Raw genomic sequence first — 26,094 nt, forward strand, 5'->3', positions numbered from 1 at the left:
CAAAGGAAACGTTAAATCGGACTAAAGTAATAGCTGGTATTTGTAAGCAATGACCTATCCAATTTTAGGGATCAGTGGACAAACGCAAATGCGCTACCGGATCAAAATCAAAACCGAAATGACGTTTACTTTGACATTCATGTAGTAATTCCATGAGTGCTTTGTCTGTTTTATAGTATTTTGATGTTATTTAATTTAAAATAATAGGAATCAAAAGCTAACTATCAGTGAATTTTAATTAGTATATTAAAAAAGTATCTATTAAACATTAGCTACAGTTATAAGAGACAAGAAGCCTTTGGGATATTGTAAGTATTTGTTTTTTCAAAATAATTTACGAAATTCTATGATTTATATTTATAGGTCAGTAATGCTTTTATATTACTCTTATTTATTACAGTTTATGTATACCTAAATATATATCTATACCTATACAAATTTGAAGCGAATGAAAAAAAAACATTTTCTTTGTTATGTTTTCAGCAATCAGTTTTTCATTTTCGCAAGTAAAGAAAATATGTCGTATTTTTAATTTGTCTGTTATAGTAGTATATCAGTGATTTTGTTATAGGTTAGCCTTGTATATAGAATTTTTCTAAATAAAAATTGATTTTGTGAGTAAACAAAAACAATTTTAAACCTACTTTCTTCATTCACATTCAAAAGTTTTTGAGCAAATTATATTTATTATAACATGTACCCGTAATTGTTTAAAAAAATCATTATTGAGCAAGGTCAGGCATTAAAACTGGGGCACAGACCTCACTACAAGTGTACAAAAAGAAGTACAAAAAAATTGTTAGTGAATGCAAGAATGTTCTAGTTAATGTTTAATTTTATACTTTCTCTTGTTAGACATGACACAAAGCAACCTGCATAACAAATAACATGGTCATGTGATAGATTAATTAAATGTAGATATTAAAAAAGTAATCATTAAAATAATTATCCTATAACAGCAAACTTATTGAGGTAGAAGACAAGACAGTCAAGATGTATATTTTTTTTCAATATCAAAATTAAGTATTGTTTATGTGTGTTTACTTTTTAAACTATACTAGCTTTTGTCCAAGACTCCGTCCAAATATAATGAAAATATAACAAAAGTCTATCTGTTCTTCCAGATTATGTTCGACATATACATCAAATTTTGTAAGATCCATTCAGCAATTTAGGTTAAAAATTTTAACAAACCTCCATTCATTCATCCTAACTTTTGCATTTGTATATATTAGATTTTCGTATGTTTTTGGTTCACGCCAAAACTACTGGGCCGATTTTAAAAATTCTTTTACCATTAAAAAGCTATGTTTTCAGTGAGTTACATAGGTTATATTTTGTACTATTTTCTAATTTCACACGGGCGTAATTGTAGTTAACATACTTATGCATTGCCTTTATGTAACAAGAAATTCAATAATACCTCCCATGCAGACAAGATAAGCCTACATTTTATTTGGTTCTTGGTTTTTAATACATTTTCCTTTGTATTAGAAATATGCTTATCTTTACAACTTAATCACCAAACTTCCTGGTTAACAATACATGCATAGATTTGTATCACATTTGTTATCATTTGACATTGAAAATATTTACACAGAGAGAGGATATCAGTGTGAACTACATAGACCAGTTTGGTCAGTATACATCTATGTAAATTCATCTACAATAATACTTGGGTTTGTAAGTTTGTGGTAAATTGGCAGCTGACCTTATACTCTGTGTCTATTGTTAGCATAGAATAAATCTATTTATGTTGTATCTTTTTAATATTGTTATGCAATATATTTAATAGAAACTAGCTTTTTTCCGCGACTCCGTCCACGTGGAATTGGAAAAAAACAAAAGTGAGTATCCTATGTTTTCCTCCAAACTATTGTCTACATCTGTACCAAATTTCATCAAAATCTGTTCAGCCGTTTAGGCTACAAACTCTAACAAACATCCATCTATCCATTCAACCATTGATCCATCAAAACTTTCGCATTTATAATATTAAGTATGATGTAAAAAAGTAAGGATTTTTTAATAACTATCTTCAACACATTGTATTATGTACTGTCAGGTACCAAACATAATCTTTTTTAATAGTACAGTATTATATTAGTGTAGTATTATATTATCTGTAGTACAATGTATTTTCTATGAGCAAATAGATAAACAACAGAACAATAAATTGTACTACAATTTGAATTTCAGATTACTTACATCTTATCTGTGTAATTTATCAAGTTGTTTTTTAATGTTACTTTTTTTTATTACCAAGAATAATATAAATTCGCCTAGATCATTTCAGTCACGTTGTAATTAGGTATTATTGAATATTCTCAGAATTTTCAAGAAGGCTAAATTTATTTGATGCAGTTAAAAAACACCAGTAATTTCTCATTGTTTTCGCAAATGCATAAAAACGTGTAAATATGCATAGTATAAAGTGTTGTATATAAAATAAAAATGAAGTGTTATTAAGGTATATGATCTAATCAATATAAGAATAATAAATAATCATGATTATTTAAAACCTTCCGACTTGTCGGTGGAGTAATTCCAGCTTTCACTGAACTAGGTTTTCTCTTTACTTCCTGACACACTTTAATTAAGTTCCTCTATTTATCAAAAAAAAATATTAATATTCAAATTTTGTTTTTAAATGAAATATATTTTCCGATAATTCCGCATTCAAATGTTATCGTAAGAATGCGCATTAATAGAAGGCCATCGGGACGATAACATTTGTTTACGCGCACACGCATCTAGCTTTCGACGCAGATGCCTAGGCAATTGTGACCTTTAGTTAATCGTTTTACGGTTCAAAGCATTTCGTTGTCTGTGCATTGGTAATTTAAGAGTAACCTTGATGTCTTAAATAATACGCAACAGGCTACGTCACGACACACCCATCGGCAGACAAATAAGGCGGCTGTGCATATATACTAACACGTATTTAATTTCGTATAAATACTATTTGTAAAGCAAATTAATCTTTAAATTGAAGGACTGGTTTAGTGACATTTAGATTTGGATATAAAATTTAAGTCGTAAAGGTTAGCAACAAAAATACATATATGTATTTGTAAATGTTTAGAATATACAATGAAGCCGAATAATTCGCGTAAACTTTACTATTTTTATTCACGGACAAAAGTTAACTTCCGTAACATGTACGCTTCCTTCTTGGGTACTTCTAAGTAATAAGTATTCATTAAAAGTATATCTACAAAAATAAAAACTACTGTAATTTTTTACGCTTAGGGAATAAGGGGTTGATTCGCGACCATGCAATTTAATGGTCACACTTATCCTTAATACTTAGTTGCTTAATATTTATTCTACGAACACTAGTTTTTTTTGTAAAGCATTCATTCAATGCTATCGTCAATGAAAATGCTTACCTAATTGTAAATTTAGACACGCTATTATTTTTTAATGTCATGTTCGCGGTATAACTGGATGTTTCACATTGAAACTGTATGAGTTGCTTAAGAAATCTCGAAACGATGTCTAAAATGTCAGAGGTCTTGTATATAGGCCTTGTTGAGTGGAAGGAAAATATTATGACCTGTTCATCATAATATAATCTTCATCAATGGTAGCGTTATTTGTTTTTAAATTGTCTTTGTTCTTGATATGTAATATGCGATGTGGGGCCAGAATTTTTAAAAAAATCCCTAAAGGCAAGAGACCTTACTAAAATGAATATCAATGTACTAGCTAAACTTTATTATGTTACATAACGCACTCTCGATAATTTACTTGTAATAATTTAAATTAGTATATAACGCGATTAAAAAAAAACATTTATCAGTGTTGACCGATGGTAATATGCGCAGTGTGTCAGCTGTTATCGGGTCACATGTTATGTTAATAATTCGTTTTGTAAACGCAACAACCACTTCCTTATGCCGAACGCACTTTCGCAACGAGGTGGTGCGACATCACGCCACTCCGCGGCCGTAGCAGTCGCGACGATACCACTACCACGTTGAACGTTCGGTCGTTTTGTGGGTGTGTAAACTCGAACGTCACTCGATAATCTGTCGCAACAACTGAGTACGAGATCGCGCCAGTATAGTAACGTATTCAGTACAGTAATCACGCGTCTTTCATTTGCACCGCGAAGTTTTTTACCCAACGAAGAATTAATTGGAAACAAAACTTTTTTACCTTATGACTGTTTGCACTTCACGACATTAAAAACGATTTTAATCCACAACGGTTTTACCTGACTGACTGTTGTTGTACTTTGTGTTAAGTGATCAACATTGATTATTGTTTTCTGGGTATGTAACTTTCTTCACATATGTTTTAATACAATACTCTCTGCTTAACGTTGTATGGATTATGATCGATTAATTACTTGCGATTTTTAACACTATTTTAATGCATGTTTCATGTGACATACTCTAATTAAAATAAAAGATCATTACTAACTTGGTTTAATTTTAAAAAGTTAGTTTAAGATAATCTATCCTCATTTCACTTAGCATATTTGGTCCTGCCTCAAGAATGAACCGATACATCATTATAATATGCATCTTGTATATTTATTTATACATTGTGTATTTTTTACATTTATTTCCTATTTGAAAACAACATGTTTTATGACTTTGTACAGTAAATATTTATTGTTTTCGGTGACTTAACACGCACCATGTTAAGTGCGCGGTGGAAATTATTGTGCAGCAAATAAACAAGAAAATAGATAAACACCATAGTCGTACGTCATTTGTTTTTGTTATTACTGACAAATGAATCAAATGATGGCGCATTTCCAACTAACACTTGAATGGCATGTAAGAAATGTAGGTACTTGCCTTTTATGACTTTGATTGCTCTTACGTGATTAGGAAACCCAGAATAAATAATGAGAAATATCTTTACGCTGTTCTATAAATAATTTAATTAATAATTTCGTTGTGTAACTTGATTCTGTTATGGATTCTAATTCAATTAGTATTAGGTTGATATTATACATTGTATAACCGTGATTTAATATTGTATTGCTATAATCATGTTAGCATGTACTTAACATATACTTACGCTAAGTAAAATTTTTTTATATTACAACTGAAAAATCTACGTAACGTAATTTTTCTGTGAACAATAACTACATCTCGTATTGTTACTATCTCGTTACTAATAGTTTCTCTTAGTAAATATCAAACATTAATCAAAACGCAGTCATCGTGTTTTCCATTATATAGAAACAAAGAGTAGACGTTCTGTGCTGTATCTCTGATATGATAATTTATTCTATTTGAAAATATTTAGTTTTGATATTTGAATAATAGCGACACGCATAGAGCAATTCATATTCAATTATATTAATCATCTACACGAGATATTGTATGTTTATATCATTAGGCCGAAGTGCACAGTAATGAGATGCCTACGAGCAATTGCATCCGGCTCTGTCCTTATACATCGATCATTACAATCCCATTGCTAGCTAGGTTAGGTTAAATGTATATTAAAGCTTATACGACTTCCCAACCTTAGGTGTCATGAATAAGTAATTACCCAGCTATTCATCTTCTGACGTTATTGGATTTTGTTTGGGATAAATGACATTTTCCTATTACAATATTATTGTTCAAATAACAAAAACATCATTCATGTCTGTATCTTTCTTTGCACACAATACAACTTTGTAATCGACGAAACATAACTCTTCTCTGATTATACATTGATTTGTTTTTCTCTTTACCGTGGGTTTCTATTGTGCACCTGTACAGAAATATTTTTGTATCCCTTTCATTGTCTTTGAAAAAACAGAGATAACATTATGTTTTGATACAGCTGTTGGCAGCCGAAGGTGGAGACCCGCGGTTAACGAGATTATTTGAGTAATGTTTCTAGAACACATAAAATTTGTAAATACTAACGTTCGAGATTAAATCGGCGCAACGGTCGGTTTTGTAATATGCGTGTAGTCGACACCTTCAAGGCTACAATGTTGTTATCATTCGGTTGACACGTCGGCTGGTCGATTTATGTTATTTGTTCACAACAAAGAAACAGTAGTCGGACGGTTCATACACGTCTTTGTGGCACATCGTTGATTTAGAATCGCACATGGTTTGACCCTTATTTGTCTGAACTATAAAAGACCTTATTTTAATTCAATTTTTTATTTATAACCTAATATGATTCCGTATTGGTATCGAATGAAAGTTGGTTAACGTATTTTCACAGCCTAATTAGCTGAAAAAATATGTCCGGGCACCTTTTTTTACATAGTATCGTTTATAAAACCCTTATCTCGATACATTACGATACCAGTCTACGAGGGAGGTTCGCGAATATTTATTTAATTGGTAAATTCTTTAAATCATTTGGCCACAACCCAATAAAATGTGGGTCGTTTTTTTACGTGAATTATGAAGTGAAGGTCAACTTAGTCGTCCAATGGCAACTGCTAGACATTTTTATCTCTAAAAATTTTTTTTTCTGAAAACCATTATGTTTTCTGTATTCAGCATCTCTACTAAAGCTAATGTAAAATGAACCAAAAAAAAATATATAATAAAACTAGTTTTAAGACAGTTTCTGATTTTTGCCTTAATTTTAAGTCATGTTCTAATCTATTTCTACCGGTAATGAGCAAACGATAGTATAGTATGTTGTATTGTGTTCTTGTATATTTTGTTTGATCTCTGACACATAACACATTGAACTTGAAATCCTTGGAGACTAAAATAAAATTTGGCACTTGAAGCGTTTGACGCATGTGCCAGGGACACCTGCCCTTCCCAACTCTCTTGTGAATGAAGACCGATGTTTTGCAGTAAAATATGCATATATATTATGCATCGATTATGATTTCCTTTCACACCTTGATAGACGTCATTTCCACGCGGTATCTGGGTACTGTTTATAGAAACAGCTATCGAGAAGTCGTGCATTTTTTGACCGACTTCCTAAAAGAAGGAGGTACTCAATTCGTCTGTATGTTTTTTTTTGTGACTATCTAACGACACCTGTACTTTCTTGCATTTTATTGCAATGCTAATGAAGACGTCGACTTCATTCACTTACAGCCTGTTACATCATGCATTTCGATTGTTATATTGTTTTCAATACCTATGAGTCGTAACAGGTAATTGTATAAAAAGTATATAGAACTTATCTGTTAGCTATTCTTGTCAATTAGTCATTACCCGAGTTACACGTATTCCTGTCGAGACCGGCGGCGCTGCGGGGGCAGAGTCCGCTTTTCGCGACAATCGGCACGCATGTCTCTGCCACGTGCTTTTACAAATGATATTCACACATTTACATATCTATTGTATCTATGCATTCAATATTTTTGCTTATATTTAAAGAAAGTTCCCAAACCAACATGTTGCAATTTTTACAACTCTGTGATACCTTTTTTAATTTAGTTACCGTTGTCTAATTTGAAGGGAATGTATGCGCTGATTTGTAATCAAGTTGCGTTCAATTGCAGTTGTAATTAATTCCAACGCCACTACAACTATGATTTCAGTCAGTATAACCTCAATTTGAACGATGTGCGCACGATAGTTTCATTACTAATTGAGGTTTTTACGTCGGGGTCGGCAGTCGAGTGCTATTCGCGGTTGCATCTCGCACGATGCGTGCAACGTTGTGTAACAACATCCTGTATATGTTGCCTGATACGCCGAGTGCAATGACTCGACTCCATTCCTCGCCAGTGATTTGTTTGGAAATATTTTAAATAGTTTTGGTATACGTCGAAGGGGAAATAAGTGATACATTGAACAGATGGTGTAAAAATCTGATTATAATTATTTTGAAAGCACTTTACAACGGTAGTTTCAGGTGTTAATATTTTTTTAGAGCGGGCTCACATCTTTGATTAAACTATCGCACCTGTTGTGCTGTTGTCGATTGTTTCGCAGCAATTTCAACTATTTATTTGCACAAATAAAAGTCGAGTAGTGTGCGCATCTTCATATATGATATGCTCATAGGAATCAAAGCGCTACTAAACAGTTGTGCGTTAGTTTATTCAAAGGTGTGCGCGCGCTCTTAAGCAAGTGGGATGTCACACAAAGAATTTGGAGCATTGGACGCACATTTTACAGTCGTATGTTAACCGAGAGATTATATTGCTCGCAGATATTGCATTGCGTCCATGACCGAACTGCAAGTTATAACTGCACTACGACTACCGCGATAATGAACTTTGTTAAGGTTGTCTGAAATTTTTTATTGTTGTATATTTCTGACATTTTTGATAAAATAGGTAAAGTAGGCCATGCTTATAAATAGTACTGGTATGGTCTCATACTTTTATCTATATTTAATTTTATTCAATAATTGATAACGCCATAACAGTACAAACCACATAAAATAATAGTTAAAAGTGTAGAAAAAAATGTAACTTTTATGCAATACCACATAACATTATTGAGCAACTGTGGAGTAATTTATTGGGCCAGTGCCTCACAAAAAAATAGGTATGGCAAAGATCTTTAACAAAGTATTTACTACGTGTTGAATATGATGTTTTGTTATCAATTTTATAGTGTTTAGGAAAACGCGCAAGCAACATAACGTACATTATTCTGTTATCAAATCTTTGTGCGTAATTCGTTACGTCTCGCAGGAAATATTGACCTTATTCCGTGATACGGTCATGACAGATAACAATTTATAACTATTTGATAAAGATTTCATTACATAAATATTTTTAAATATAAAATTGTAATTGATTAGTTAAGAATTTTCGATAAGCCTGTTATCGCCTATTTTAGATAAGGTTTAATGTATGTTTTGTATAGGAATTTTAATGTAATTTATATAAGCTGGCACATTTAACAAAATACAGATAGATAAAGATCGCTGTAGGAATATTTTTTTAAATCAATTCTTGCTTTCTAGTGATATTTTTAAGTTACCTAATCTTGTAGGACCACCATTGCCATATTATCGTCAAATTATGCAGAAACTTATCTATAAGCGAAAATAATACGAATATTTGCAACTCATGCTTTACATAGTAATTTCTTTGTTTCAGGAGTTTTAATATCTTCAACTTCAAGCAAGCATACATTATGGGGTAATCGGTGAGACGGACAAAAAGAAACATTGTATTTGAGTGTAATTTAAGTGATAGTGGTAGATTGTTTATTGTGTATGCGAGTGTAGACAATCAGCGCCATGTATTCTATGAACTATATCGGTAAGTTCATTGCGAACTTCCGCGATTTCTACAACGAGATAAACAGCGCGACGCTGACGGGCGCCATCGATGTCGTGGTTGTGGAGCAGCCCGATGGCAGCTTCACTTGCTCCCCATTCCACGTGCGCTTCGGCAAGCTGGGGGTGCTGCGATCCAGGTTTAAAGTCGTAAGTATATCTGTTTAACTTAGAACTAGATCCTACGAAGACCCTTTTTACAGGACAGGAGGGTAAAGTAACCATGGATATGCTGAAAATCCGTTCCATAGATTCGATCGTATTGAAAACCGGATACATTTTGCAAAAATAAAAGCAGATATCTGGTTATTAGAGCTTTTGAAAATAATAACGACTTAGAAACGATCGTTAGGTCGGCAAAAAAAAGATTGGTATATACACTTTTTGCATATGTTTCATACATCACTGTCCACTGATTAACGTGCAATAAAAACAGGTTGCCATTCGCCGCTAATGAACTGTTCACATATCTTTGTCGTATACACTCAAGTAATGCTAAGTGTTACGTAATCATCAGCGAGAGAAGATTTATAGTTATTGTAAAAAACTTTATTTGTATTACACGTTTTTTGTTCGTAGACAAAAAGTACGTTTACGTCCATATTTAAAATACCTGTTGCTCGCAACTTCGTCCGCGCATATTTAAAAAATAATATAATCTATGCTACTTTCTGGTAACGTAGCTTTATATTGGTGAAAGAGTTTTTGAAATTGGACCAGTAGTTTTTGATTTATTTCAATACAGACATAAATCCAAAAATACAAATAATTCCTCTTTATAACATTAGTATAGATTAAATTTTTATATGAAGAATAAGATTTAATTTGTAATCACTGCGTTAAAACTCATTTATTTTAATTTAATTTCTATTGAATCCGACTAGTTATAAATGTTTCATAAACTCGGTATATTTTAATTACTAATACATTTAGAAACACAACGGCGAAATATTGAAATACCTGATAATTAAATAAGACATCACATCACATCTTTATATTAAAGTTGGTGATGGGATCACATTCACTTGTTTCCAGATAAGTGCTGATGAATAATGGATTAAGAAAAGATGCATTGTCTTTACTTCCGACCACACATTAAGGTTACACGCTCATTGACCCAATGTATTTATTTACCGTTTTATAAAGTTATTATCTTTAAATCTAATACAAAAATTGACTTTATAATAACTTTGCTGTTAGTCAGAATATGACGTTGTTAATTAATTTGATGTTTTCATAAAAGTCTGTTTATGATTGCAATCTTTGTCTGTGAATAACCTTTGATGAGAATTACATACTAATTCTTTCGGGTAAATGTTATTGTCTCTTTACAAATTGTAAATTTAATGTATCAATTTGGCTTTATCTTACATATACAGGAAAGGTTCAGTGATCGTTCTCTTTGTTAATAAAGATATTAGTAAAATTCACACAGATGTGATAAAATGACAAAGGCGGTTCAAACGTTGAATTTATTTAATTTATACATTTATATATTTTTTGCATTATCATGCTACAATTCAATTTCTGAATAATAGGGTTTATAAATGGTCACGTTAGTAGGCACGTGTAAAATGGAAGATTTTGATAACTCCATACCTTAATAATATATTGTTATATCACCATAAAGTCTTTTAAAATAATATGTAAAACAGTGAAACTATCTACAGCAAATAATTTGACGACGGGCATTCATTGTCAATGTCCGACATACATATAAATAGACCAGGAACCGACCTCACGAGGGCGCGCCGTCGCGTCGCTTTGTCGGGGACGTGGATTTTTGCAAACATTAATTTTCTGATCGAATTGGCCGATTCTAAACGCTTCAAACAATTCAGTTAAAAGTACATCAATTAAATTAAATAAACCTTATCAATGTTAAGTAATGAGGCAGGTTTGTTTAGTTTGAGTACTCTTAAATAAATCCTTGATTCGAATGCCAATGTGAATGAACAATATAAGTAAATCGTCCCTCGGCAACAAGAAATTATTGTCATAAACATTTGTTCTAATAGCAGAAATATGTAAAACTAAAAGTATAGAAATACTATAACTTGCTTTCCGTAGTTGAAATATGTCGATAGCTAAAAGATGTCGACGAGACGAGATTATCGATTTCGTAAATTGCACACATACATATAAATGAAGCGTGTGTAACCGATTGCGATATTAAGCATTCCGACGTGTACGTAATATGGCGTACGAGATAGGATCTGAGACTAGGCGAAATGGAGACGATACGCATCGCCGGAACCATACGTGTCTAGAATGTTCTCAAGTGAAAGAGTTATCTTGCTAACTTGGAGTCTGGTTTAAGTAATACACATTTCTATTTTATTTAATCTATGTCGCTTAGATTTAGCTACAGAAAGTAGAAGGTAAAAGGAGAAATATTCGTATAGGTGTTTACAAGTTTGTTTATAAATGCAAATGTATTTATGTTTTTTTTTGTAGCTTAAAATTTTAGATGCCAAGGTTGTAGACTCTATGTAATTAGATGTATTGTACTAACTTTTGGCGCGAAAACGATTGCCAAAACGGAATAGCAAAACTGCGTCCAATACTTCGCGACGAGCAAATTGGAACGATGCCTAAAAAAATTGGCACAAATATTTCTCATCTTGTTTTTTTAGTCCAGCGTTTCTTCTCCTTTCTTAAGTGCACAATATTATTATTAATGAAACTTTTTTAAACTTGAATTTGATAAAACATCTATGAATGTTGTAACATAAATAATTTTACAACATTCATAGATGATTAAAAATAATTTTAAATCTCGCCTGCCTTGTAAATGTTTTGCAATTTTTTATAAATCTGTGTGTCCATAGATTGTATTTTGATTTAGTAAAACTGGTTGAACTCAAATATTTCTCCGGATGCACTCTTTTCAGTATCAATTATAATGCAATGTGTGGTTATTTTTCGCAGGTCGATTTAGAATTAAACGGTGAACAACTGAACATACACATGAAGCTCGGTGAATCTGGCGAGGCATTCTTTGTGGAAGAGGTTGGAGAAGATGAGGCGGAGTGTTCAGCGCACCTCGCCACCTCACCCATACCAGCTTCGCGCTTTGACGACCTCTACGAGCCTCGCCGCAGGAACTCGCTCTCTGCTGTCGAGCCTGACCACGGACAGGCCTCCGACTACACGAAGCGAAGGTAAGATATTCAAGAGTCGAAAAAGATTAGCCTAAGCGCTTACAGCCTTGTACATATTAAACTCAGGCGTATGTGCTACCCAGGATATACTCTCAGAACAGTTTGACAGAGTTAAATTACTACAAAAACTAAATTAGAAAACAAGCTTCTCTACTAAAGGGCTATATGTTTAACCTAGCTTGACATCGTGACAAAAAAACGGATCGCTTCATTGTTTCAATGAGACAAAACAGCCATTGATTACGTTACTTCCTACTTAGCTCTTGAAACTAGAAAGTGAATCGGATTGCATGCAGCGACAACTGCTGGCGTTTAAATTTACATGAACAATGTGAATTGTGTAAACACTGTGACATTTTGTCGAAATCGATGATATCGAGACGTTTCCCCATTGTTATTCGGGGGCTATACTTGAGGGAACGACCTATTAAAAAGTTTATTAAGAATTTATTTAGACTTACATTCTTTAAAATTGCTATTTTTATTTGTTTAGATACACAGCTGATGGACAAACTATGCAGAAACCTAATTTAAGTAAGCTTAAACCCAAAGATGATCAAGAAAAGAAAGATGACAATGAAAATGAAGCTCTATTTGAAATGGAGGGCTTGGACGAGGTGTCAGTGGATTGGATTGACGCAAAGCCTAAGACATTCGCAGCGACAAAACTCGGAGAAGCACAAAGCGAAGCGAACCAGGTGGTACAAAAGATAAGTGCTAACAACGACTTCCGTCCTATCGACGCGGCGCCGGCTAATCAAGAAGAAGTAAAGCAGAACGGCAACGGAAAGAAGAAGAAGAAAACGAGGAAGGTCAGCACAAAGAAGAAGCACCAAAGAAAATCATCGACAAGTTCAGTTTCGAGTCAATCTGATCTCGCGAGTTCGGAGCCGCGCAGCTCTCAGCCCGCATCGATTCAGAATAACGCCGATATTAACTTCTTCAGTGATACCGAAGCGAATGCAGCTGCACTCAGGTGAGTTTTTTTGCATGGGCACAAAGTTTTTAAAGTTTGTGTTGGGCGTTTGTTGATTGAATTGGGGTTGATTGCAGCGAAGAGATGTCGAATTTGAAGTTAAATGGAGACAACCGTATCCCGCTGGCGTTGTCAGATACTGCGTTCGAGGTCCACGCAGCCTCCAGACATGCGTAAACATTGTTCTATCATAACCACTTGCCTCGCTTGCTATCACTATCACATTGTATTTAAACTATGTAAAGGTATACTTGGATTTGGAAAGCTTTCATTCAATCCCTATTGGATCATTGAGTATGTTTGATGTATTTAGAAAATATTTGCTACTCACCATAATGTACAAGCAAGTAATTGGATACTCTCTTTGATACTGTAGTTATCGCGCTAATTCAAGTAATATGTTGCTTTACATAATCAAGAAACGTAATATTCAAATCAAGTTGTTTTAAATGGTTTTAGGCTATTTTAGGTAAAAAGGTATTTTTCTAAAAACTGAATAATTTTAGCAGCTATAGCTTGTGTATACTCTTATCTTAGCACTAACTTTGCACTTATTGCACAATGACTATAATATATGTAAATTATCAGGATATTGCCTTTGATGAACAGATACTTTTTATATATCTTTACTTCAACATCTACTATCAATATAAAGTAAAAAATATTAAATTTTAAAATGGTATTGTCAAGTTTGTATTTATAATTAAAATTAAATTATCTTCAAGTAGTTATGAACAACTTAAGGAAATCCTCCATAAATGTTTCAATAATATAACCAGGAAGGCTAATACGTGCAAAAAATTAGTTAGTATTCTGTAAGTTCTTTTGTTAATTATTGTAATAACGCACAATACGTTGTGTGTAGCAAGGGGTCACGGAGCGGCACGCCAGTACAGTCTGACACCGAAGTGGAACTGTCAAGGGCGACATCAGGCGACAAGTCGTCACAATCCTGGCGGTGGGGGGAACTTCCCGAGCCACCACTAAGAGGAGCATGCGCTGAATCCCCTGAATCCTCTGCATCACCAGCCTCTCCAGCATCTCCCGCCTCGCACGCTGAACCTCTCAGCTCTGATGAAGAGCGGCCCGGGAGACGAGGTGTACTGAGCGGCATGTTCCGCTTCATGTCAACTAAAGACGCGAATGAAGCGACCACAGAGGGCGTGTATCTTGACGATCTGGATCGCGGACAAGTCGACCCCGACCTCTACTTCCCTAAGCATCACACGGAAAGATATCGCTCAGGTAAAATACTACTTTTATTCACTGTAAAACGGTCTTTATCGCATTGTTAGATTTATCCTACATAGTCTTTGAAGCGAAGTAATTAAGGTAAACTAGAAAATCTAAATAGCGGGAGGGAAAATGAAAATGAAATACCTACTGAGAAATCTACAATTCAGTCATATTTTTAATATTTCTTTGTGATTAATGTCAAATGAATTATTTAGTACCGTGTATTTATCAAAAGTAGGATATGTTAGCGATTATCAGTGTTTTAGTCATATTTGACTCATTATTTTTTAAAAAGTAAACCGGATGTTGTAACAATTGCGATTCAACTGTGATTGGTGTTTTTTTAAGCAAATCGTCATATTTATTTTAATCAAAGAAATAAAAAGAACTGAATCCAGACATGAACGGTCATGAATGTAGATATATTTATAATTAACTATTTATTTTTACGTTGTTGTTTTATGTAATTGTAGAGAAGTGTTACTTTAAGGGTCATGTAAAAACAGTCGACTTCGCCATTTAAAGTTCAATGGTCGCTCCACCTGCCTTGCTAAATGTCAATTTATATTCGATTTTAGTAACGTTTTAATTAATAACTTGATGTGCTTGTTCATGACCTAATACGACCTTTTCAATCAGTAGTAAAACATCCCTGGAAGTGTATTATATGCATTAATAAGAAATCGTTATGAGGAAGGAAAATGTTATTAACAATTCTGCGATCTTAAGAATACTTCTGTGTATCTTTGTACATTTTGTTTTATAGAGATATCCACAGATGTACTATCATAGACGAAACATTTGAAACACAAGATACTTGTAAATAAAGTATTTTAGATACATTGTATCTGTATTTCAAATACGTGTATCAACGTATCTAGATAAAACAGAGCTCTAGAAATTACAAGATACAAACTTTATAGTCATGCTTGGCTATGAATCTCATTAACTTTCATTAATACCTATAATTGGTATTTATAGGTCGAAATGATTAATTGTTTGTCGTTTGCAGTTGTTGGCGGAGCTCCCCAGACCGGAGGTCCGACAGAGGAGGAATATGAATCAGGGAATGGACCTTCACTGCCGCAGTCTCCGACTTCTCTAGAACCGCCAGCTATCGACTCTGATGATGACGACAAGATACTGAGCAAGTAAGTTAAAAAAAATAGGCATAGAATTTAAAAAACAAAAGTCTTATGTGTTCTTCCACACTATCCTCTACATCTATACCACATTTCATCGAGATCTGTCCAACCGTTTAGGCTACAAACTCTAACAAACATCCATCCATCTAATCTTTCGCATTTATAATATTAGGCTAAAATGTAAGAGAAAAATTAGGTCCGTATGTGTTTTCATCGTTCATGAATAATTAAAACTATGGTACTGATAAAAGTAAGCATGTATTCATCTAGCTGTTGCTCGCGACTTAGCCGGCGTGAAAAAAAAAATATAGCCCGTGTTACTTACTGATAACGTAGCTTTATAATGGTAAAGTTTTTTTTAATCGCCTCAGTAGTTTTTGAGTTATGTCAATATATACAAAAATACAAATCTTTCCTCTTTATAATGTTAGTATCGATAAATTTATATAAAGTACATAATTCGAAGATCGTATGGTAGTCATACATGGGTCGTTAGTAACGCGGGTTGTATGACTCAGCGCAATGCATCGTATTACACTGATGTGAAATTGTGCATTCGTGATTCTCACACGTTGCAATTGACGTCATCGCTACTGAAGTGTAATAAAATGGACAAATTGTAAACAATATTTTATTGCAGTGTAACAATCGATGCAACCCATGTTAATATAATTCTTCAACAAGAAAACTCAGAATTGTGTAATGATTACATAATTCTAAGTTTGTGTCTTTCTGTGTATGTTTTCTATACTAAATAAACACTATTAGCTTCCTTATGATAACATAACTATGTGTCAACAAGACAAACCAATCAGATACAAAGTATTTGTGACTTTAATGGAAACTATAGTTTAATTCAAAGAAAATAAGATATTTTGTTTATTTATTGCACTGGATAACGATGTCACTTGTTTTTTTAAACGTGGTAGATTTAATTGACAATACAAACAAGTTTTGAATACATGATCGCAGCCTTATAAATGTCAAATTGTTTAAATAGATATTATCTTACTAATATTATAAATGCGTACGTTTAGAGGGCTGGATGGATGTTTGTTAAAGTTTGTAGCTAAAACGGCTGAGCTGATCTCAATGATATTGGACACAGATGTAGAGGATAGTCTAGAAGAACACATAGGCTACCTACCTTTGTTTTTTTTTTTTAATTCTACGCAGATGGCATCGCGGGCGAAAGCTAGTTTATTATAAATTATCATTACCACTAAATACTATCATCATCATCAACTTGCCCTTATCCTTTACGTAGAGTCGTCACAGTATGTTCTGCTCTTCCATACATCTCTATCCGTCATATCTGAATCCACCCCTTTCTTAAGCATATCCTCGTTCACAAAATCCATCCATACTTTCTTCGGTCTTCCTTTTTCTTTGTAATCATCCACATTCAATCTTAACACTTTCTGGTTTCATATTCCAAGCCTTTGTTAAATGTGGGGTGTGTTAGGGGCCAGGTGTCCGTGTACCTGCGCGAGGGCGCGGTGTCCCGCTCGCTGACGTTCGAGGAGTTCTGTGTGCGCGGCGACGCGCTGCTGGCGGAGGGCCGGCTGGAGGTGCGCGTGGGCGAGCGCCGCCTGCCGTGGCGGAGTGCTGGTCTACTCATACTCTCACTCCTCGCGTTCAGACGACCCCTGCCCAAGGTAACCCCTACTGGTACATTACGTACGATAAATCTCTTTGAAGTTCAGTATTATTTAAGTCTTGCCTAATAATTTTCCCTAATAATACATTGTTAGCGACCGAATAGTAAAACGACATTCAGAACAGTACAGTCAAATATGTACCAGCTTTTAAATGATAAGGACAAGTTTTACTAATACATTTATTTTAAAAATACATTGGAGAGCGCAGGAATAGCAAGAGAGACGCAACACAGGAGTAAAAATTCAACTTGTGACGTTATCATATAAAATTATCGTCCGTAAACCAACTTTAAAATCAATTTTTAAAGATGCTTTCACTTTGATTCTTAATATAGATAGATACAACAATGTAGTACGTTGACCTATGTTATCTCTGTATTTATGTTTAAAAAATCAGTCAATTAAAATCTATAAAAATGTGTTAATTGTACCGCATGCTCGTGTTTGCCGCGTGGTACCTTTATCAATGGAGTGAAGAGATCACGATGTTGTCACGCGACCCGAATATAACAAACACCTGTGATAGTATTTAAAATGACAAAATAGCTGATAATGTCGAAGAGATTATATTAACCTAATGCATGGATTATACCCAACCGTCACCCTGCTCTGTCCCCACGTGGGGACAGATGAGAAAAAACGTTTCTTCCGTCCCACCTTTTGCAACGAGCTAACGGTTAGAACTAATTTTCTTTTTTAACGGTTCCTTCTGTCACATTATTTGTAATAGTGGGACAGATGAACCTTTGTGGGGACAGAGCGGGATGAGGGTTGGGAAAAATCCTGTCAAAGTACATCAAAGCATAAAAAAATAGAGAAAAATCTATTATTCCTTCATCTATACCTTCTGCTTCTTTGAGGTTCTCTTGTCAGTTTTTTTCTTCAACTATGAGTTCCCACATCCAGCGTATCTTGGAGGAGCTGGAGAAGGCGGGCGGCGGCGGCGGCGGGGGCGAGGTGGAAGGAGGCGCGCGCGCGGGCGGGGAGAGCGCGGAGGCGGGCGCCAAGCCCCGCTCCTACTCCTGGTGGAGCTGGCGCCGCTCCAACGCTGATGCTAAAAGGTAACAAATCTATGACTATCAGCTTAACTGTTATCTGATAATATTATGGCCGTTTTAATGCCTTCCTTCTCTTTTCTTCCCCCTTAGACAAAGTAACATTCGATTATCGCTATCACTGATCGAAAAATCAAAAATGTATGGAACTGACAATAACGTTTGATGTCACGTGCTTGTGATGTATTCATTATTATGCTTTTTGACACATTTTGTCGATTCTACAAGCGACATCGCTAATCGAAAGTCATTTTGTCTAGGGGGGGAGGATTTTTCTTCTCTTTTTGATCTTCCGTCTCGCTCTAAGTGATAGGATAGATAAAGAAAAAATTAAAGAAAAGCGGAGTATGAATGCTTCCTTTATTTTAAACATGATCTTAGCAAAGTCCAAATAATTCCAGATACATTATTTCTAATTTTAATTTCACTATATCAAGGAGTCTATTGTTTTTTAAATGAAATTATTTATAAATTCTATTTAGTAATTGAAATGTTGCCATCAGTGAAAACGTTTCAATAATGATAAATATCTGTGTTGTTATATTTAAAGTATAGGTTTTTAATATTTATAGTTTTGTGATACTGGCAGTCCTCCAATTCAAATGCCAAATGTTTAGTCATGATACGAACATATTTTTTTAGTTTTTACAGCATTGTCAACGTTTACACAAAAACTAGACACTTTTTATATGTCATGGTTCGTCAATATTTATGTCGAACAAAGAAAAATCATAAATGATAATGTTCTTTTAGGTTTGTAAAAATTGCAAGTAAGGATTATGCAAATAAAAATTATTATCGTAATTTTTAATCAATCGACTAAACAAAGAACAAAAGAAATGTTTTTTAACATTTAATTTTGATATTATCTATGTAAATGTTTCGACTTAATTGACAGTACAGAATATTAGAATCTGAATTACATACTTAAAATAAATAACATTCGATGAATTTCTAATGTAAGTTCTTTTGTGTGTTAGCATATGAACACTACAAAGTTTTGTCTTGTCGACTTACATCTCAGGAAATTAAATTACCAACCAACCAATTTCTCCGAAATCAGTTGACCCATTCTGGTGATATCTTTTAACAAATTCATCCATCCATAAAAAAAAACAAAATTGATTATAAAATAACTGTTCTGTAGAACTGAACCATCACCAGCAAAGGAGGAGATAATCAAAGAGCTGACAGCATCACAAGCAGCGGACACCAAAGAAGTGAAAGTGACCATAAATGAGGACCATGTGGACTCCCCGGCAGAGGAACAGGACAGGGACACCGACGAGACTAACATTAATGACGTCATCGAATCCATAGAGTTGACTCCCACTCAGGATGTCGCTGAAGTGTTGCCAATTGCTAAACAAACACATATTAAAGGTAAGAAATGTAATCGCTTGTTTTTACTTTATATGTATATTGTTGACTTTTCCGCGTATTGTTTCGTTTTTATACTCTGTCTTCCGTGAAAATTTATTATTAAGCTAATCTATATCTTCTATACTATCTATACTAATATTATAAAGGGGGAATTAGGTGTATTTTTATGCATTGAAATAACTCAAAAAGTACTAGGCCGCTTTAAAAATTATGTTCACCATTAAAAAGCTACGTTATCAGTGAGTAACATAAGCTTATTGTTTTCTAATTTCACGCAAGTGAAGTAGTGAGCAACAGCTAGCATATAGTAAACTACAATAAAATGTACTACGAAACTTTCCTTATTAAAATTTTAATTGTACTTTGTGCAAAAAACCAACATTGCATCCACAAAAGTAGATGCAATAATAATTTTATTTATCACGGTGATACCCCAAACCGCGTTGTGGTAAATGTTTTTCATTGAAATACGAGTAACTGTTTTATATGGCTGTTTGTAATTATTGATAATGTTTTATTGTGGTTATTTTCGTTGCAGATGACCAAAGGGAGCAAAGTTCGTCTGATTCGGAACAAGAGAGTCATCAGAAACCTTCCCGACGTCATTCAACGTTCCGAAAAACGCTGCGACTTTCCTCCGACCAAATTGTAATTTTTTTATATTTGTTTTTATAACCTTACTAGCAAAAATAATCTCAATATATAGTGTATACATATTTATCTAATTTATAAATTGAATTGGCGATCGAGTCATCGAAAGTAGTACTTTATGATTATTAGTATTTTTTTTTAATAATAAAACATTTTTTGCAGAAAAAGTTGAACTTACGTGAGGGTATGAACGAGATGGTGTTCAGTGTGACGACGGCGTACCAGGGCACGACGCGCTGCAAGTGCAACGTCTTCCGCTGGCGACATGACGACAAGATTGTCATCTCGGACATCGATGGCACCATCACCAAGTGAGTATGACACACACGTCACAAGGCACACGGCACACTCGTACACGTGCACCTACAGTCGGGGAATCCTGCAGTTTTAAAAGCTACAGTCGTTTGAACTCATTGTTACGATAACTTAGAAAAAAAAACAATAGAAAGCAGTTTTTAAATGTGCCTAAGAAAAATATTGGTTAGTGGTACGTAGTTAATTGTTTTTATCATTCCGTTGTTTGCGTATCTCACCGCTACCTATTGTTATTTGAAAGAAACGGAGTTGGTCTCGTTGCAAGGAACAGAGTAATTTTTCTGTAAATGTAACACTTTGCATTTTTGCGACTGTACATGCGTACACGCGCACCCACTGACACGTTGCATTTTAAACGATGCAAGGCTACCGCTACCAATTATCTAATAAATACTAATAATCAATGGTACTGGTATATTTTTTTAACCACTCCTGAAGGCCAAAGAAAAGATATGGTATTATAAAAAGAAATCGGTATCTTTTTGTATTCATAGTACTTTTACTACCTTTTAATTCGATTATGAGGCGTCATAATATAAATTAAACATGATGTTTGTGTGTAGGTCCGACGTGCTGGGGCACATCTTCCCGCTGGTGGGCAAGGACTGGGCGCAGTCGGGCGTGGCGCAGCTCTTCACCAAGATCAAGAACAACGGCTACCAGCTGCTCTACCTCTCCGCCAGGGCCATCGGACAGGCCAGGGTGAGCGCCGCCTTCACATTATACCTCGATATCTGTTTATAATAATTTCATTTTATTGTTTACATCCCGTTGTAATGACAATCATGCTTAATTCCTAATGGCTTGCAGTTTTTGTCTCTTTCTAGCATACTGTTTTGTCCAATTTATTCAACGCCAAAATTATATAGCCTAGATAGACTCTGAATGTAGGGGTTTTTGATTAAAAAATTATTCATAAATTTATTAAATTAGTATTTTTAAACAATTTATATAATTGTAACTAGCGATATTAAAACATTTAGAACTAAAGATCCCGCCAGGATGGCGCGCTATTTCAATACGTCTAATGACATTTGACAGCTGTCAGATAGGGATGGGACGTGTACGCCGATAATCTAGTGTTGCGCTAATCCTACAGCGCAGTACTAATTGAACGACTTCCTACTCAATTCGTCTGTATGTTTTTTAGGACCGATTTTAATAATTCTTTTTTTGTTATATGTAAATGATCGATTTTTGTTAATTAAATAAAAATTATTCGTATGTTATCAGGTGACGCGGGAGTACCTGCGGTCTATCCGGCAGGGCGAGGTGTGCTTGCCGGACGGGCCGCTGCTGCTGAACCCCACGTCGCTGCTGCGCGCCTTCCACCGCGAGGTCATCGAGAAGAAGCCCGAGGAGTTCAAGATCCAGTGCCTCGCTGACATCAAGGCGCTCTTCCCACACAACTCTAACCCCTTCTACGCTGGCTACGGGAACAGGGTTAATGTGAGTCGCACTATTTACATACTTGATTTTACTCGTGACTTTGTCCGTTAAAGAAAACAAAATAGCCCATGACATCTACGAGGTTATATTCTACATCCGTGTAGAGTTTAATTGATAAGCTGTTTTGGAGATTTTTAGTAACAAACATCCAAATATACTTTCGCCTTTATAATATTAGTATGAAGTTTGATAATTATTATATACTTTAACTTTTTTTTAATGTTTGAATCTGTGTTGCACAGAAATGTTCTATGTAAAAGAAATCTGAGTAATTAAGATAACTTGCATATTTTCCTTTTGAAATCAAATGAAAATTGTACACTTATGTTAGTACTTTACATTTATTGTATATTTTATGTAACTTTATATTTTTTAATAATTCTTCAATAACGTTTCGTAGTTTTGTAGGTTTCTCTTCAATAATCGCTTCACTATAGTTAACAGTTAGGTATTTTTTTTTAAATACAATAATTTGTTCCATCAGGACGTGTGCGCGTACCAAGCTGTTGGCATTCCTATCGTGAGAATCTTCACCATCAACTACAAGGGCGAGCTGAAACACGAGCTCACGCAGACATTCCAATCCACGTGAGTACACATACATCTCCATACAAACCCATACAAATTCACACTTACACATGGAATCATAGAAATTATTATCTCTAGCTAATTTTAAGAAAGATTTTCATGTTACTTATTTATTCTTATTCAGTAATAGCTTTTTAAATAAAATATAGAAATAACCTCTTTATTATGCTTAGATTAGCCAGTCGTTTGCTTAGAGGATAATCTTGCAACTCTTATATACATTTTCACAAGCAATTCCACAACCAATACTTATACACCCTTATAAAATAAAAATCCTTATATGTGTATAAATAAATGTGTTTTATAGTACATGTATGTATATTTACTTGTTACATGTGTGGGTGGCTAACATTCAGGAACGTACAATGTAATAAGTGAGCTGTTTCTATTTCAGTTACCACGTGCAAAGTGACATGGTCGATGATTTCTTCCCGCCTATGAAACGTCATAACGTTGTTAAAAGCTAGCGACCATATATTTCCTATATTAATTATTTATATTGGATTAGATCGCGCCGCATTGCCCGGTAAGACGGCATGAATATAGGGGCTTGTCACTTCGACACCGCGAACTCATAGATCCATTATAGCCTGACTAAATAACGCAGATTATAATTTCCACTAATAACGATCAGTAATCATCGACTTGTCATCGGTTTTGTGTGTCTGTTGTCTCTCAGAGGCTGTTTATGTGTTGGTATAAAGAACCATCATTGGTCTATGATCGGTTTGTCTCTTTCGTACGGCGAAATACATAAACAGCCTTCCTCTGTCTTGTCTAATGCTAACACTGTAAACATTCTCTTCTATGCCACCTACACCATTTATATAACTTCGGTGTTGGAAATTAATCTTGTATATATAAACACTTGTATAATATATATATTGGTTTTTATAGTTTGTCTAAATAAGATAGATTAGTTTGACAATTTAGTAAGGATGGGTTGTGTAAAAGCAGGCATGTCTTTTTTTTTAAAAAAAATCTTATCGAAATTGGAATATAACAATAGATTCATACTTATAATTAAACTTATGAATTTAAAAAAAAAACACTGTTTACAATGACCTACAAAGTTAAGTTTTACTTAAACCGAGTATCAATAGTTCATAATTGTTTGCTATGTGTGTTTGTTTTAACACCACGATACCTGTCTTTTAAGTACGGCATTAATTTAATTTAATTCGATACTTCATATGCGTCATTTATCAAACTAATCTATCGTAGACGAACTATATTAGAAGTATTTTATTAATATTGAATGTCTATTGTGTCAGGTACTCGCACATGTCGGTGCTGGTGGACCAGGTGTTCCCGCCGGCGCAGTGCGAGCCGAGTGGCGAGTTCTCCCACGCGGTGTACTGGCGCGACCCCCTGCCCGCGGTCGCCCTGCCCCCGCCGCCCGCCGCGCTTGCAGCACTCGCAGCACCTAAACACTAGATACCACCCCTACCCCCACCAACCCCCCACATAGTCAAATATAAACATTTTGGGGTAGGTATGGTGGAGAATAAAGTGTTGAAGAGAAGGTGAAGCGTTTTGAACCAGAGTTGTTGCTGTCAAAAAGATTGATGTGGATACTTCGGCGTCCAAGTCAACTCGCCTTAGTTAATTCTAACTACTGTCTGGGACAAAAATAAACATTTAGGTTTACTGCTGGTGGAGAATAAAGTGTTGAAGAGAAGGCCCTTTGGAATGACTTGTTGCTGTCCAAAAGATTGTGGATACTACCTTGGCGCCGAATTCAGCGCACCTCTAAACAAAACATAATACACTACTATGTAGTAATCGCAGTAGTGTCAGCACACTAATGCAAATTTCAACTACCCTACAACTCAATATTGTTGAACACATTGACGCTGACAAATATTGACTTAATTATTCCCATCTTGACAGTGACAAATGACTGATTAATTCAAAACAGACAATCAATCAATTAAGACAAATGTTAGATTTATTACTCACAATATTCACATATACCCACATTAATGACAAATATTAAAACGTAGTCTAGATTAGATGATTCCTACCTAAAGCATATATTCACCAAGTTAATCTAGAAATAAATCACATTTTTCAATGTATACTCACAGTTTTGTAGTAGAATTTTTTACAACTACCCACCGCTACCAAACACATGCCAAATCGTAAATGTATGTTAAATTTTGAGTAATCGCATATCTCATTAAATCTCTTATGTAGACAAATACCAATTAGGAGTGTCGTAAATTATTTTGCGCTTTCTATGTAAGTTAACTAAGTAGTGTATACTTATTCTCACATAATGGACTGTGACAATGATAGTTCTCATTTAATTGAACTTTAGTTAATAAAGTGTAAGTTGAAGACATCCTAGAATAACTGTTAACACAACGTATTAAATCTTTGATTTTATATTTCATCTACATCATAAAAATCTATAATTTGAAAATAATTATTACATATTTAAATAATTTTTCAAACTCGTCCTTTTGTTGACGATTGCATCTTAAAACGCTCGGTGTTCTGAAGCCAAAAAGATAGCTCAATATTAACCCTTCATTGACAAATATTCTGTTACTTATTATGACTAAAATATTGTTCAATTTACTATCATTAGAATTACTTGTAATATTACAACTTTAATTTTTCAAGACATTTTTGAAGACTTTGTTTGGATATTACGATAAAAGAAATGCCACACGAGACACAACCTGTCGAAAATACGCGTGTTTGGTGTTATTGTTGTGCATGGTTACTCAAAAAGTTTTCAAGTCTCATTGACTTCCTATTATTTAATGTAATTAATTTGTATTATGGCGCCACGTCGGTGCTATTGTAAGGCTAAAGCGGTATCGATTAGTTTCAATTACCTTTAGATTATTAGCTTATGCAATATATGACTTATGGCTGTATACTGAAACGAATCTTCAAACACTTCGCTTGGTAAGCTTCATTTACAATTTGATAGATTTCAAAATAATGAAATGAGTATATATTTAATCTATCATAAGTGGCATATTTTAATGTTTCAGTATACGGCCGATAGATTAGTATGACCTTATACTTTACTAGACATTGTCTTACGTTTCACTATATACCATTCAGATTACGTATATAATTGTTTGGTTTGCAGAATAATGTTGTGATATGTGATCTCAGCTTGCGGGTTGTAACATTTGTTCCTTGCCCTTGCATTTCATTGATGAGTTTACATATGTTATACAACAGTGCTACTTGTCTTAATTCACTACTTTCTCACATAAAAGATAATCCCAGTAGTATGTTGGTGCCACTATAATGAGG

General features: G+C 34.3%; 1 protein-coding gene across 4 annotated transcripts; it reads left to right on the top strand.

Moving 5' to 3' along the window:
* Positions 1 to 195: 195 nt before the first annotated feature.
* Positions 196 to 24,274, top strand: LOC106100635 (phosphatidate phosphatase LPIN1). Of its 4 annotated transcripts, none has more exons than XM_013279578.1 (16): positions 196 to 308; positions 9,008 to 9,339; positions 12,121 to 12,353; positions 12,847 to 13,329; positions 13,407 to 13,502; positions 14,195 to 14,574; positions 15,578 to 15,716; positions 17,176 to 17,368; positions 18,278 to 18,432; positions 19,574 to 19,809; positions 20,348 to 20,457; positions 20,623 to 20,771; positions 21,339 to 21,477; positions 22,009 to 22,224; positions 22,709 to 22,812; positions 23,207 to 23,609. In XM_013279578.1, exons 2-16 carry the CDS (start codon positions 9,151 to 9,153, stop codon positions 23,277 to 23,279), a joined length of 2,895 nt encoding a protein of 964 aa, XP_013135032.1. In that variant the 5' UTR covers positions 196 to 308; positions 9,008 to 9,150; the 3' UTR covers positions 23,280 to 23,609. The 4 variants fall into 4 exon arrangements, with proteins under 4 accessions (XP_013135032.1, XP_013135030.1, XP_013135033.1 ...); XM_013279576.1 differs by lacking the exon at positions 23,207 to 23,609 and adding an exon at positions 24,087 to 24,274 and having other exon boundaries at positions 197 to 308; XM_013279577.1 differs by lacking the exons at positions 196 to 308; positions 23,207 to 23,609 and adding exons at positions 4,004 to 4,280; positions 24,087 to 24,274.
* Positions 24,275 to 26,094: the final 1,820 nt, after the last annotated feature.

Source organism: Papilio polytes, unplaced genomic scaffold (assembly GCF_000836215.1).
Source record: "Papilio polytes unplaced genomic scaffold, Ppol_1.0 DF824047.1, whole genome shotgun sequence".
In the NCBI taxonomy this organism is placed as follows: Eukaryota; Metazoa; Arthropoda; class Insecta; order Lepidoptera; family Papilionidae; genus Papilio; species Papilio polytes.

Excerpts from the sequence above, each read along its gene's own strand:
- LOC106100635 (XM_013279576.1), top strand. The coding sequence starts at position 9,151 with ATGTATTCTATGAACTATATCGGTAAGTTCATTGCGAACTTCCGCGAT. Across the intron at positions 13,330-13,406 it reads GCGAATGCAGCTGCACTCAG|CGAAGAGATGTCGAATTTGA; the intron begins GTGAGTTTTTTT and ends GGTTGATTGCAG. Across the intron at positions 22,813-24,086 it reads ACGCAGACATTCCAATCCAC|GTACTCGCACATGTCGGTGC; the intron begins GTGAGTACACAT and ends CTATTGTGTCAG.